Raw genomic sequence first — 15,510 nt, 5'->3', positions numbered from 1 at the left:
CTCAAAATACAATTTGTGAATTCGTGGGCTGAGTGGATTTCCAGAAATGGAAGTGAAGAGGATGGTCATGGGAGGAAAGAAGAAATTGAATTGATCTCCGGAAACCTGGGGCAGTCACGGGAAAGAGCAATGTGATTGGAAATAATAAAACAGATGTCACAGACAGTAGCCTTTTCAGACTGGATGTCTCTGAGGTCCATACACAGCACAGCTCTGAGGGTGTTTGTTAAAATGCCAATACCAGTGATCCATGGGATCGGAGTGTTGCTGTGATATGGAGGAGTTGGGAGTCAGCCTCCTTAATTAGATGCCTAATGATTATTACACATAAGTATTTGAGTCATTGAGCCAGACTTATGAAATTCCATAGGAGGCCAAGATTTTGTGTTAGAAAATTAAAAATGCTTCTGGTCCTAGGTCATTGTATTGTGCTAGAAAATTTAAAATGCTTCTGGTCCTAGGTCATAATTAGTCTCAAGAAGCTGAGCTCAACTAAAATAGAGACTTGATTGATGCCACAGGCCTGTTTCACCATATTGTTGGCTCTTCTAATAGGCTTATATTTGAGGAAGGAGGGAGAGCTCCCAGGGCTACAGGATTCCCTAATACGCAATGTGTTTCATTTTATGTTTTGTTTTTAGGAAGAAAAAGTCCCCACTGGCTTGCTCATTACTGGTGCCCTCTTTACGGTGACCATTGCTTCTAGTTCTATTTTTTGTAGTGTAAGAGTGGGAGTTTTCTGCTAATTCAATATTAAACCACTGTTATTGTTGATTCTCCATGAATTTTTAGTAGTGGCAGCTGCCCAGTAGTCACAAGCAGGAATCCACAGCTGCTTGAAATATTTTGAAGCATGCAGGCAAAGAATAAAGCATGAAGGGAAGAAAGGCTGCAGGCTGAGGAGCTGGTGCTTCCATTTTCCAAGTCCGTGAGAAGTACAAACGGGGCTCTCTCCCCAGAGCTGCTGGTGGGCTGTGCAGCCCCCACTCCATCAGCCATCGGAGAATATGCAGCTTGGATCAAAGTCAAGTTTCTGCTGCACCTGAGGAAAAAGCCCTCAAAAGCTGTACAGCCTCTCCAGGTCTTGTTAAAATGCAGGCTTCCACTCTGAGATGGATGACTTCAGGGAGTCAGTGCCCTTGTTTGAGAAATCCCTCATCGGCTGCATGAAGTAGTGACCATTTATCATATACTCAGTGCTTACTGTGTGCCAGACTCTGTTCTAATGGCTTTACATACATTATCCCATTTTATCTTTATAACAATCCTACAAAGTTATTTGTATTTGCCTTATGCACAGATGAAGAAACTAAGGCTCAGAAAGACTGAGTAACTTGCCTGAAGTCGCGTAACAGTAAGTGGCAGTAAGGGTCTAGCTTCAAACCCTGTGCTTATCATGTGCTAGGCTGGTAGTTCTCAAAGTGTGGTCCCTGGACCAGCAATAGCAACCTTACCTGGGGACTTGTAAGAAATGCAAATTCTCAGACTCCTCTCCAGATGTACTGAATTCATCGCACACCGGGCATGGGTCTGACAGTGCGTGGTTGAACAAGCCCTCCAGGTGATGCTGACACATGCTCAAGTTTGAGAACCATTGGACCCGGCCAGGCCCCTGCTCTCTGATGCAGCAATATGGTGTGATTTGGTAGGCAACAGAACACTCTTTAAAAATAATATTGGTTCTGGTAGCATGCTGCTACAACTACAAAATGACAGTGCCAATGATGATAGCAGGAGAAATTCTGCAATTTTCTAGGTGGTAGAGGACCACCGCTCCTCCTGCAGGTCCATTGACTCATCCAAGAGAAGCGAAACACGAGTTCCCAGCTAAGCCACTTTGTTGTCGCAACCAGAAGCTGGGATTGAGAGAGATGGAGAACAGAATGTAGGGGTCAGTGCAGCAGAAGGCCTGAAGCAAATGAGCTTGTAAAAACAGATGGTCTAAAATGGCCCAGAAATCAAAGGTGAACAAACAGGTAGGACAGAGGTGATAGCCCCATGAAGTCATGCTTTAAAATCACGACCTCAGATAAAGCTGCTTATTCCTCTTCTCTTGTAGCAGAAACCAATGACTTCCCCCACCCCGGGGCATGCATTTGTTAATATCTATGTGGTGGATGTAAAACAGATGAAAAGCGAGGCCCACTGTATGGGTGTGTGGCTGTGGGTGTGCTTTAGGGAGGTTCTCAGGTTGTCAGCATGGATTAGTGTGGAACTTCTTCAAGGTAGCACTTGCCTGAAAGGTGGCTTTTGCCGTCTCTTTTATTAAAGCAGTGCAACATGTAAGGCATTTTGCAGAGAGCATTTATGGGAATTTTTCAAAATTGAGGCAATTACAAAATTTTGTCCATTTTATAGACCTATGAAAAGGAGCACATAGAAACAGATAGCTAGGGCAATAGAAATCTAGCTAATGAAATCTGAATTGTTAGTAGGACTGAATTTTGAATAGTTACAGATGGTGAGATTGAGAAGGTTATGCAGTTAGTGATGCTTTGAGGATGACCAGACACATGTGTTCAGTATGAAACCAGGACAGACAAGAAACGCTCTAGCTCATAAAAGAGAGGTAGCCAACATGAATGTCCACTATGTCTTATTTGTATATGTAAAATCAGTGAGTATTATTGCAGAATCCCTTAGCTGCTATCAGAGATAATATCTGCCTTATGGGCAATGTCATGTCAGACTTTAAATAAAGAGGATTCACTCTGTCATATAATGGAATTCATCCAATTATGATATATTCCCCACTTTGGACAAACACTTAAAGTAGGAAAATTTAGATTTACACAAATTATAAATCGGGGAGCAATTATTTTTTCAACTAAAGAATTCTTCAGCTCGCAAAAGGTGCCACTGTAATATTTAATTGCAAGTTTTCCAGATGCATTTAAAGTTAAGTCCACAACCAATGTATTTTTTTTCTGTAGCTTACATATTGCTACAGAAGTCAAGTATATCAATATCTCATACGCGTTTTGTAATAGATTTTGCTCCTACTGAAAGTGGTTAGTGCACATGTAAGGGATCAGTGCACTGCGCATCAGTAGTTTTTGTGGGGCCTGCTGTCTTCTGCATCTCTCTGGGGTTTTGACACATGTATAAGATCAAATCCTCTCAGGTTTTCATCATATTTCAACCATATCAGTCACAGCTGTCAAGGGCTCAAAGAAGAGCCCTTGACCTACAGGTCTTCTAATTTACGATCATACTATATATATATCCACTGTACACACACATACACACTTTACTCATTTAAATCCTCCAAGCCTTTAATTTCAGTTGGTTTTGGCAAGAAGGTAAGTACAACTGAAAGTCAATCCATAAAACAATAAATAAATCATTTGTTCATTTGTGAAAACCAATTATTACTTAGTGCTGTGAAACCAACTTCTATTACCTCAGTTGACCTACCCTGGCTAGAACTCATAGTGGCTTGGGCAGAACCAAGTTTAACAGTTGATGTGTATTTTTTTTTTTTTTCATCAAGAGTGAAAATCCTGTCTTCATTCTATTTAGTTTATGGTCTTAATCTGGGTCTTTGCCCAAATTTCCAGGTTCATTTCCTGCTGAGAATCTCCTTTCTACATAGCCAAAACATGAGCAACCTGTTCTTTACTTGTTTAATTTAGATAGAGCATGTCCTGAAGGGTCTTGTTCCTACTGCCCAGACTGTAAGTCCTACAATCAATTTTTTATCTTATTTCACTTATTGTTTCAGTCTCCTCTTACTGAGGTGGGATATTTGGAATCTTGTTGAACAAAATGAACCCCATTTTGTTGAGAATGGACATCAAGGTATGTTGAACTCCTCATAAATCAGAAGAGAATAAAAGAGACTGGGGTGAACTCAACTCATTTCACAGCTAGATAGGCCTGTGGATGTCTCACTTATCGTGGTATTTAGTGCCAACAGACGCAGGTTTTGGGAAAAGTCCCTATGTCAGATGATAGTGAGATAATTTTGTTGGGGCCATGGGGATAGACTTCACCTCCATGGATAGATGCCAGTTTTCCCTGAAGGGGGTGAGCATTCCAACGGTCACTCATTCTGAAAGGTAGTCAAGCCAGGGTCGGAAATTGAGAACTTTAGGAGCTAACCTTAGACTGAGGTGAGGAAACAAAACAGCACGGAAAGACACAAGGAGAAAAGACTTCAGTCACCAGTCAGGAAATCCTGGGATCCTGAGCAAGTTGCCAGAGTATTGTGCTAGTTGCCCCCTGGCTTCAGTGAGCTGGTTTGAACCAATCCTCACCTCCGGCTTATTTCTATGGAAGACCCTAGACCATGCTTACAAAGCAGTTGTGGATTACTTAAGCTGCTCCTCCTCTTGCCTCAAGGTCCCTCAAATCAGGGATGAAGCAGAGACACACTACTGCCATGTTTATTGCATGCTAACATGCTGGGCATGTTATACCTCTTTTCATATTTAGTTTTCCACTATTACCCAATAAAGAATTATGGTTACTCCTATTTTATAGCTGAGAATCAGAGATTAAATGATCCTTCAGAAAGATGGGCCTCTGTCCCCAGCCTATAAACGGCGGTTGAGGGGAGGGGAGGAGACCATCAGTCCTGCTCTTTGGCTATTTTACAAGGTGCTCTTTCTTCCCCGGTAGCTGACTCTCATCAGTCTTTTTGTTAAGTCTGCCTTCTTTGTTTGCACTGGCAAAGCAGAGTTAAAGCAAAGTTGTTACATTTTTCCTAAGTAACCGCTGGATCTGAATTTTTCCTGAGCCTTCAGTCGGTCAGTGTTCACCAAGTGAAAGGCAGAGTACCTGTGCTCAATAATTGTGGTTAAGAGCCCTGATTCTCTTACCTTAGAGCAGTCTTTCTCAGATTTAAGCTGCAGAAGGACCACCTAGAGCAGGATTGGCAAGCTATGGTCTGTGGGCCAAATCCCACCCAATGCCTGTTCTGAGTAGTTGTGAGCTAAGAATGGATTTTACATTTTAAAGGGTAGAAAAGCACTCAAAAGAAGAATATTTCAAGACATGGAAAATTATATGAAGTTTAATTTCAGATAATAGTGTTCATAAAGTGTTGTTGGTGCACAGCCACGCCCATTCATTTTCATATTGTCTGTAGCCCCATTCATACTCTAACAGCAGCAGAGAGTTGAGTAGAGACTAAATGGTCTGCAAAGACTGAAATATCTAGTATCTTGCCTTTTACCTAAAAAGTTTGTTGACCAGTGACTTAAAGGACTTGATAAAATAAAGAATTCTAAGCCCCAAGCCAAGAATTTCTAATTTGATCAAGTATGGGTATAAAATAAAATCTGCATTTCTAATAATTTCTTAGATGCTGTTGATGTTGCTGGTCTGGGGACCACACTTGGGGAAACATTGCCTTATGTAATGGCTGGTTATGCCTAAAGATGATGGCTTTATTTCTATAATTTGGTCGTACCTTTTAAGTTCTTTTTAGTCCTAGTGGAGGAATAAAATGAATTATACTTTTCTAGTAGAGTTTTCTCTGTGTTCAAAAGAGTGTGTAGCAGGTAAGTTAAGAGCAAGTCTCTGGAGCCCAATGTTTTGAAGAGAAACCCAGCTCCACTGCCTGCTGGTTGTGTGACTTAGGGTAAGTTACTTAACCTCTCTGGTTCTCAATTTTCTCATTTGTTAACAAGAGGCTAATAACAATAGTTTCTATATGTCATAAGGTTGAGGCAAGCAATAAAATAGTTATTACACATAATATGCCGGGTAAGGTCTCTGGCATATATTAAGTGCTATGATAATGCTGGGTATCATTGTGAAATGCCTGCCCGGGGCTAAGGTCCTACTCCTCAACCTTGGCTCAATGTTGAAATCACCTGGCTTCAATCTTATCACAGAGATTCTGATTTGATTGGTCTCAGGTGTGCGGTGTTGGGATCTTGGAAATTTTAAAGGGATGTTATAATGCATCATTGCCCAACAGAAACATAATGATGAGTGCATGTATAATTTTATGTTTTTAGTAGGCACATTTAAATAGGTGAAATTTTGAAAATACAATGTTTTATTGTTGACAAATGTGTTAATGATATATTTTATTTAACTCAATAGATCCCAAATACTATCATTTCAACTCATAATCAATATAACAATTTGAGATATTTTGCTTTTTTAAAATATTATATCTTTGAAATTGAGTCTGTATTTTACACTTAACAATAAATCTCAATTTAGACCAGCTATGTGTCCATGGCTGAATAGCCATATCTGGCTAACTAATGTGTAACCATGACAACAGCATGGTACTAAATAATGTGTAACAGAGACAACAGCTTGGGACTAACTAATGTGTAACCAAGATTGAGATCACCTGGGGAAAGGGCACAGTGGGTGATTGTGCACCAGGCCAAAGCTAACTAACCACACAGAGGTTCTACTAGCATTACTGTTTTTAGCTTGAATATTAAGGAAGTTTACTGCAGCTTCCTTCCTCAGGGTTAATAATTAGGTATGGTCATTAAGGACATTTGATTTAATTTCAATTTAGGCTTAAAAATTAATGTGGAGCTGATGGAACCAATTTAAAAGCACGAAGATCAAGTAAAGAAGGTTAATTGATATAACCAGCAGAGAAAAGAAGAGCTCTAAACTAGCATTAATGGAGTAGTAGTAAGTAAAACAGTAGCCCATTTGATTCCTTCTCATTGAACCAAGGTGCAGGGGGCTGAGGGAATCCCAAAGAAAGGATACAGAATACATAGTAAATGATCACTTGATATTCTATGCAATTCTTGGATTCAGAACTTTCTGTTTAACTCCAAATATTATTAAATATTAAGTAGGTGAAGATTGTTTTTCAGAACCCTTAGTTACTGTACAGAGAAAGAGAATTCATCCTCTTTAGTCTTCTCTACAACTATCAACTAATATTTAAAGAAGTAGCCATGTAGTAAATTTATTACAGAAGCAAAAAAATATTTCAAAAAAAGACAAAAATAAAGATCCACAGTTCCATCGTTTGGAAGTAACCACTACGGAGCACCCAAGTGTTATACTATTTAAGAGCTTTTTTGGTGTATTCACTCACACACTCTTAAATAAAAACAGGATACAACAGTGATTACTCTTTTGTAGCAAGCTATTTTTGTTACTTAACAATATCTTTATGAGTTTATTTTCATGTAATTTAAATGTACAGGATATTGTACCTTTGTTTGGCTGAACAATAGCTTATTTAGTCAATCACCTATGATTGGACATATAAGCTATTTCCCCCAAACTATCAATTACACCATAAATGATAATACCAAAAGAATATAATTTGGCCTTCAAATTCAATGTGCTCTTGCCTTAGAACTATCTGGGGAAGATGCAGAAGAAAAGAGAACATTTTGTCCACACAGTCTCACTAAGCTTGGCCCATTTTGTAGTTTTTATAGTTTTATCTGGCTGGGAGCACAGCCAGTGGGGATGCAGGTTGCAGAGGGGTGCCTTGTAATGCTGTGGAAAGGTCAAACAACTTAGCTAGAACTGACACCACAATGGGCTGCCCACAGTGGATGCCAAGTTTTCTCACTGCTCTGCTAAGAAGGACCTGCAAACCCCAGAGAGACTTTGTTTCCTGCTTAATATGTCAACAGCGGCTTGTGCTTGGGTTTGGATTGACTTCCGTTCTCCTTGGTGTTGTGCTTTTTCTGTTAATTCTGATCTTGAAATTCATCACTTCTTTTCAATAGCATCATTCCTGCAATAGGTTGGTAGGAGGGTTTTAAAAATATGTAGGAACCCAAGAAGCCACTGAATTTAAGGTTTTAGTTTCTCTAGTTTAGTAGTTTATATAATTATTTGTTCATGCAACATTTGTATAGCACTTTTCTGATTTTTTTCCTATTTGAAATTTCCAGGTAATTTCCCAAGTTCTGGCTTCTTTCTGCCTATGCAGCTATCAACTCTGTAGCAACAAAGCAAATAAAGGTCTGAAGGGCTGCCCAGCATTTGAATAAGGCAAACACCAGCTTTTGGAGCTGCTAAACTGAATTGAACACATTAATTTAGTGGGACAATATCTGTTCTATTTTATTAATTCTATTAAAAGCACTCGCATGGGGAAAATAGGCTTTCTTAAACTTAGAATCAAGATTATTTACGATTTGCTGGGCTCTGATGTGCTTGTGTCTTCGTGGCAGACATAAACATCATTACATAGTTGCTTTTGAGGTGGTATATTTGCATTCAATCTGTCACATGCAAATTCAATAAAACAAGTATTTATTGCATTTTTACTCTGTGCCAATCTCTCTTTGTCTGCAGAGTTTGCAGAGAGAAAAAGGAGCAACAAATATTCTTGTCTTCAAGGAGTTCAAAGTCTGAAGTATCTGCTTTCAAGGGACACACACACACATACACACAATATAACTACAGAATACAAAATACAACTATGGCTGAGATAAGTGTGAATGGATGCTTCAAGGGCATCCAGAGGGAACAGTTCACTGGCTGGGGGTTGGAGGTGATTTCTGAGAGGAAGTGATATTTGAGTGAGGTCAGGGTGGAAGAGAAATGGGAGACAGGCATTAGAGGCTAAGGGAAGCCTCAGAACAGCATCATGTGTGTTAAAACTCTGTGTGGTCACAGTGGCAAATGATTTGATGAAGCTGTTGCTAAAGGTGCATGTGAGCCAAGATGTGGCTGGAGAAGCTGATTAAAGTTAAATCTGTAATGAACTTTGGTCACTAAAGAATTTAGACTTTATTCTATAGAAATGGGAACCTTGAAGTCATTTGGGAAGAGGGGATGGTGTGATCAGAACTGTATTTGAGAAGACTAACTCCTGGGAGCAGCAAGAAGGTAGGAAAACCACTTAGGAAGTCATTTCCATCTTCCAGGAAGGAGACAGGGAGACTTGATCCAGGGAATAGAAGGAAGTAGGAACTAAGCTGGTAGTAATTCCAAGTACACCTGTTTGGGTTCAAAAATACTTATTTTGGGGAAAAATTGGAAAAATCAGCACACATGGGAGATAGGACTGTAGACACTGGCTCTAGATGGCAGCCTATGAAATCGTTAGTCTTTCTCAAGGACAGTTACTTAATTTTCAAGATGCTTGAGTTCCTCAGGACATTCTGTAAAATCAGGAATGTTTGCAGACCACCAGTGTTTTTATGCTATACACAAATAAATGTTGAAAAGCTTCTAACAGACTTTCAAAAGCTTTAAGGCAAACAGAAAAATAATTCTATATTAATTTTCCCAGACTTTGCACATTCCAACAGGTTGAACTTATTGAGGATGAACTGTACCTCTCAAGCTTCCTTGACATTTTCTTTGTAATCTTTAAAGCACACACCACACACAGCAACTTGGAAGAGCTGTTTTGTGGATCTCTGGTCTCCTCCAGGCCATCATAAATGTCCTTGAAGGGAGAAACTATTTCTGCTTCATCTTCAGGCTCCCCAAAGTGCTTGGCACACCGTAGGGACTTAGTGTTGAAGAAAGGAAGGCAGGACCAAGGAAGGAGGGAAGGACGGAAGGAAGGAAGGGGAAAATGGCTAGGTGTTGGGTGAGGAGTTTGGGACAGCAGTGGCTGAGGGCAGGAAAAAAAGATTAAATAGGGTTCAGCTAATGAACAGCTCACCATGTGGAGAAAATACAGGAATATGCCTTATTAATTAGAAGTATTTTCAGTAAGTTCAGAGAAGAAAACTAACTAATGATTCTATGGCAGGTTAGCTAGGCAGGTTAGACGATCAGAAACAAAGTCAGAGCACTGGTTAGGAAGAGTTTTAGAATAATGATTTTAAATAAATTCCTGGCCAAAAGGCGCATTCATCCTTTTTTTTTTTTTTTTTTTCCCCTTCATTGCTTAGAAGTTGAGATTATGGGCCCTGGAACCAGCTTGCCTGGGTTTGAACCACGGGTCTCTCACCAGCTCTTCGACTTGGTGCAAGTTATTAAAGCTCTCTGTGCCTCAGTTCTGCATCTAAAGTTAGAGTATTCATAGTGCTAACTCAAAGTTGGGGTAGGAAGTTAATGACTTACTGGATATGAAGCTTTTAGAGCACTACCATGTATGAATGGTAATAATGTTAGCTTTTTTCATTCTGTATGTTTGCTATATTTAGCACTCCCTAGCTGTCAGGTACAGTAGTCCCTCTCTATATCGTGGTTCACTTATCGCAGCCTCACTGTATTGCAGGATTTTAAAAACTATTATATTTAATTATTTATCACAGATTTTTCACTATATCGTGGGATTTTGCGATACTGTATATGTATATCGTTAAAGTTACGTAGGTTTAAGAGTGTAGAATATGTTTAAAAACATAAGTAGTGTTTATAAAAGGGTGGAAAAGGTTAATAAGGGAGTGGGACTGGTTAATAAGGAACTAGGAATGGTTTATAAGTGTGTGGGAAGGGTTTATAAAGCCTTAAAATATATATAAATACTAAAATAAATGTAAGGTTCCTAATTCGTGGATTTTCACCTATCGCGGAGGTGTCTAGAATGTAATACCCATGATAAGTGAGGGAATACTGTACATTCAAAATCCTGGGAATAAAAAGATGATGATACTACTCATCCTCAAGGAGCTGATGGTCTACTGGAGATAAAAAGTAGGAATAAAGATTATAGGTCAACATGGCAAGTGCCACGATAAAGTTATACATACATTACACACTTCGGGGGTACAGAGAGAAGAGTCAGGGAGGAGGACTGAGCTAAACTTGGTCACCTACACAACACAGTAAAGCCCATCTGGCTTCATCTAGCCTCCACTCTCTTAAATTCCTTGTTTTCTTTTTTGGCAAAGACACACTTCCTTTGCCTACATCTTCACTATGGGTAGGGGACCTTAAAGTCCTCTAGATCCTTTGTTTAGAAAGCATAATTGAGTGGTTTCCTCTGGCTTCCTTGAATGAGGAAATAGATGAGTGGGTATCTCTGGGGTGTGTGGTTAGGGACATGTTCCCCCTTGGCCAGTGGGAATAGGAAGGAGATGTTGGGAAGGAGAAAGAGAACAATTTCTGGGGAAGAACAGTCACAGATCAGACTGAACTTTTGGTTAAATAAACAGAGGCATCTCGGGGCCTTGGTGAAGATGCTGGGTGAGGACAAGGAGGAGAGGAAAGGTGGAAACAGCCTGTACTCTTCTGAGGTATGTACGGCAAGGGTAGGGGGCTAGGGATTGCAGACAGAGAGGATAATACAGTGAGTTTTATAATTCTGTACTTTGAATCTAGCCACCTAATGCACCATCAGTCAAAGACTCAAATGAGAAAGACCACAGTAAAATGCTGACATTTAGAAAGCTTGTTTTTTTCTTCTCCTTTTTCAGAGTCCAGTGCTCTATTGAGGAGACCCTGCCAGTAAAGCGATTGCTGAGAAGAAACTTGGAAACACTTTGAATGGCAACGGATTTGGGGAAGCTACTTGTTCTTTCTGTTGCCAGCCCTTTATTTTTTATAAATAAAATGCCACCACTAACACAATGTTCTGTTTGTAAAATATCTCATATGCATGTTTCATTTGATTTTCACACCCTTCTTGTAATGCAGGACCTGTGGACGAGCCTTATGGTTATTTTCATATAACAGCTTATGACACAGCACTTAGATGCTGACAAGTGATCTGCAGCTTGTCCCCAGGTGAGGGGCAGGACCCAGACTTTGGCCAGGGTGTCCTGACCTCAGCGGCAAGCTTTTGTTCCTGGGCCTCAGCAAGCCATGAGCCAGACAGCTTACCCCCTTTCTTTCTTCCGCAGAAAGAAAACTTGGGTAGATCCTCTTCACAGATGGGATAGGAGTAACTCAAAATGGACGCACGTCCACTGAAGAGACTTATATCGAGAAACAACTCTTTGATGTCCTCTCCTAAAGGAAAAGAGAAGATCAGCTTTGATCTCAGTGTGGGTTTTGCTGTGTATGAAAGCATTCAAAAATTTTAAAAGTATGAGCCCAAAGAACTTTTATTTCCAGAAGTCTGTGCTGTCTAGAGAACAGTTTTCTTCTTTTCTTGGCAGAACAGCATTGCTACAGGGTATTATGGTGTCAGCCTTGGCTATAAGATGAGGCCCTTTCACAAACATTATCTGCTTGGAGCAAGGGAGTTTATCTGCTTCCCTGACCTGATACATGGCCCCTTAATATGATGGCTGCAGGTCTTCCACCACTTTTCAGCCACATAGTATTAGATACTTCCAGATAGCGCTGGAGTGCAGGCAAGGGCAAGCTGCCTACCTCCGCTGTTGCTAGGCAGATACTGCAGCATAGTTACGCAGGAAGCCACAGGGCGCTCTGTGGTGTTAGCTTCCAATCCTTCGGAAACTTTTTTTCCATTCCTCCCTTTTATGTTCTGCTTACTCCTCCTTCCTTTCTGCATTTCTCTCTTTCCAAAGTAGTTTGGAGCTGCTGCTATAGAGTCCAGGTATTGTGCGAGGTTTTGGAAATACAAAGATGCACGAGAGTTCTTGTGCCCTGGCAGTGCTGCCTCTCTGTCTGTGGAATGACTCCACATGCCAAGTTTATCAAATCCTTCTGCTCTGGTTTTGATAAAACTCTTTTAGAAAGGAAATACTCTAGTAGCTATAGCAATATAGCAATATAATGACTAATTATAATGGCATGACTATATAAATATAAACAATCAGAAAACATTTTAGCTCATTGATTGGGGTGTGTCAAGGTTTAAGAATATCTGTTAGCTATTTGAGAAACGAAATCATGCAAATACAGGTGAAGTTGCTGGTAGTAGACTTGTTTGTTGCTGACACAACTAAACAAAAACTCTCTCCTGAGGAGATGTCAATACTCAGGCTCAGACTATTTCCTTTCTTTGTTAGATATACTGATTCTAGGTGCTTATATCCTTCAAATGAGTGCTTAGAGTCTTTTAAGTACAAAAAGCACAGCATTAAATTAGGGTTTTACTCTATTTGGATAATACCCAGAGAGAGAACTGAAGATGAAGATGGAAATAGTGTTAATTGTCAAGAGTGATGGGTGGCAGTGGCTTAGCCTGCCATTGCAGTTAATACAAGTAATTGGGTTTGTGAACCAGGGAGAGGCTGTGCAATGTTTTATTTATGTCAATAGTTTTTACTTACTCAGAATGATGCCAAATCTAATGCTGAGATTTAATTTTAAGTGTCTGGAACACTGGTCAACAGAAAAGCCAAAATCTTGTAATGGATCTGCCAAGAAGAAAACAATAGATTAAGTGTGAGTACACTGTATATTCTGCAAACTCATAGTCAAAATTCACTCCAATTATATTATTTTTTCTATATGAATCACTAAAATTGACTCAAAAATATATAGCCCAATATTTTTTTTGCATTGGGTCCATGATACTTTCAATAGCCTCTCCCAGTCTCGGCAAAGTCAATGCTATTCAGTCTGAAAAGAGCATAGTGCCTTGATGGGTGGGTTACATCCATCTCCACTTATAAAATTTTTATCATTGTTTAAATCTTTTTATTCCTGAACTCAATTATTTTTAAGTGTATTTTATTGATTATGCTGTTATAGTTGTCTCAATTCATTTTCCCTTTGCTCCCCTCCACCCAGTACCCCCCTACTCTCCAGCAATCCCACCCCCCTTAGTTCATGTCCATGGGTTGTGCATGCAATTTCTTTGGCTTCACCCTTTCCTATATTGTTCTTAACATCCCCTTATTTTGTACCAACCAGTTATGCTTCTTAATTCCTGTACCATTTCTCCCTCCTCCCCCTCCCAGCTGATAACCCTCCAAATGATCCCCATATCTATGATTCTGTTCCTATTTTGGTTTTATGCTTAGTTTGTTTTTGTTCTTATTTTTTAGATTCTGTTGTTGATAGTTGTGAGTTTGTTGTCATTTTAATGTTCATATTTTTTATCTTCTTTTTCTTAAATAAGTCCCTTTAATATTTCATGTAATAATGGCTTGGTGATGATGAAGTTCTTTAGCTTTACCTTTTTGGGGAAGCACTTTATCTGCCCTTCCATTCTAAATGATAGCTTCACTGGATAGAGTAATCTTGGTTGTAGGTCCTTGCTTTCCATCACATTGAATACTTCTTGCCAGTCCCTTCTTGCCTGCAAAGTTTCTTTTGAGAAATCAGCTGATAGTTCTATAGGCACCCCTTTGTAGGTAACTCTCTTCTTTTCTCTTGCTGCTTTTAAGATCTTCTATTTAGCTTTAATCTTTGGTATTTTAATTGTGATGTGTCTTGGTGTGGTCCTCCTCCTTGGGTTCATCTTGTTTGGGACTCTCTGTGCTTCTTGGACTTATATGTCTATTTTCTTCACCAAGTTAGAGAAGTTTTCTGTCATTTTCTTCAAGTAGGTTTCCGATTTCTTGTTCTTTCTCTCTTCTCCTTTTGACACCCTCATGATGTGATTATTGGTATGCTTGAAGATGCCCCAGAGGCTCATTATATTATCCTCATTTTTTTTGTATGCTTTTTTTCTTCTTGTTGTTCTGATTAGGTGTTTTTTGCTTCCTTATGTTCCAAATCATTGATCTGATTCTCAGTTTCATCCACTCTACTGTTGTTTACCTGTAAATTTTTCTTATTTAAAGTAGTGTATCCTTAATTTCTGATTGGCTCTTTTTTTTATGCTGTTGAGGTTCTTACTAAGCTCATTGAGCATCTTTATTGTCAGTGGTTTGAACTCTATGTCTAGTAGATTGCTTGTCTCCATTTTGTTTAGCTCTTTTCCTAGAGTTTTGTTCTGTTCTTTCATTGGGGCAATGTTTCTTTGTCTCCTCATTTTGGCAGCCTCCCCATTTGCTTCTATATATTAGGAAAGCTGCTTTATCTCCCAGGCTATAAAGAGTGGGCTAATGTAGTAGGTGTCCTGTAGGGTCCAGTGGCACAGCCTCCCCTATCATCCAAGTTGGGTGCTTGAAATGTGCCCACCATGTAAGTTGTGTATACTCTCTTCTTGTAGTTGAAACTTCATTGCTGTTGGCACATACAAGGTCAGCCACAACCTGTGTTCTGTCCAGGGCCACCAGATATAAGCTACAGAGTGATCTGCAGATGGCTTTTACTTGTTCTGGTCTTAGAGGTTCTCAGTAGAGGCTAAGCTGTGAACCAAAGACAGCTTCTGCTAGTGCCAAGCCTAGGGTCACTTAGCAAGAGGTATGAGCATGTTAAGGCCAGATGCTATTTGTTTGAGAGAATTTAGGAAAATCTTCAGCATGAGCCAAGACAAGCCATTCATATGTAAAAGCCACTGGAAACAGCTTGGGTGGGCCTGAAAGTTGGGTGGGGCAGGGCCTCAGGAAATCACCAGGGTGTGGCAAACTATGAGCCACGTTGATGGAGTCTCAGATCTGGACCCCACCTGCCAGCTTTGTTGGGGGAGAGCTCAGAAAAGGAACAATTACCTCTGCCAACACTTCTGTCTGGGAGTAAGTTACCCTCTCAGCTCTTGCACTAATGTTGGACAACTCAATTCCTACCCATATGTCTCTGGTGCCTTTCAAGCTGCTGCCACCACACTGGAGCTCAGAAGGAGTGAGTCCGAGTAAGTCTGTGTGCTGGCCTTATAAGAGCAACTGCCTGGGACTCCAG

General features: G+C 40.0%; 1 protein-coding gene and 1 long non-coding RNA gene across 3 annotated transcripts in view; one reads left to right on the top strand and one right to left on the bottom strand.

Annotated features, from left to right (window-relative positions):
- Window positions 1-9,925, top strand: part of LOC150015472 (uncharacterized) — a 204,462-nt gene extending 194,537 nt beyond the window's left edge. Inside the window, exon 3 of the long non-coding RNA XR_016509736.1 lies at window positions 9,813-9,925. This is a non-coding gene — a long non-coding RNA (uncharacterized LOC150015472). The remainder of the gene's footprint in view (window positions 1-9,812) is intronic.
- LY86 (lymphocyte antigen 86) overlaps window positions 1-15,510 on the bottom strand; it is a 61,737-nt gene that overhangs the window by 13,384 nt on the left and 32,843 nt on the right. The window contains exons 2-4 of one of the 2 annotated variants that reach the window (XM_090269847.1): window positions 13,050-13,136; window positions 11,689-11,817; window positions 7,213-7,690 (exon numbers count right to left, since the gene is read on the bottom strand). In XM_090269847.1, coding sequence (XP_090125973.1) covers window positions 7,644-7,690; window positions 11,689-11,817; window positions 13,050-13,136 — 263 coding nt within the window. In that variant the 3' untranslated portion in view covers window positions 7,213-7,643. Of the gene's footprint in view, window positions 1-7,212; window positions 7,691-11,688; window positions 11,818-13,049; window positions 13,137-15,510 lie in introns of those variants that run through there. The other variant, XM_090269845.1, reaches the window with a different exon arrangement.

Source organism: Furipterus horrens, unplaced genomic scaffold, assembly GCF_987537825.1.
Source record: "Furipterus horrens unplaced genomic scaffold, mFurHor1.1.pri manual_scaffold_3, whole genome shotgun sequence".
Lineage (NCBI taxonomy): Eukaryota > Metazoa > Chordata > Mammalia > Chiroptera > Furipteridae > Furipterus > Furipterus horrens.
This window is presented reverse-complemented; position numbering and strand designations above follow the sequence as displayed.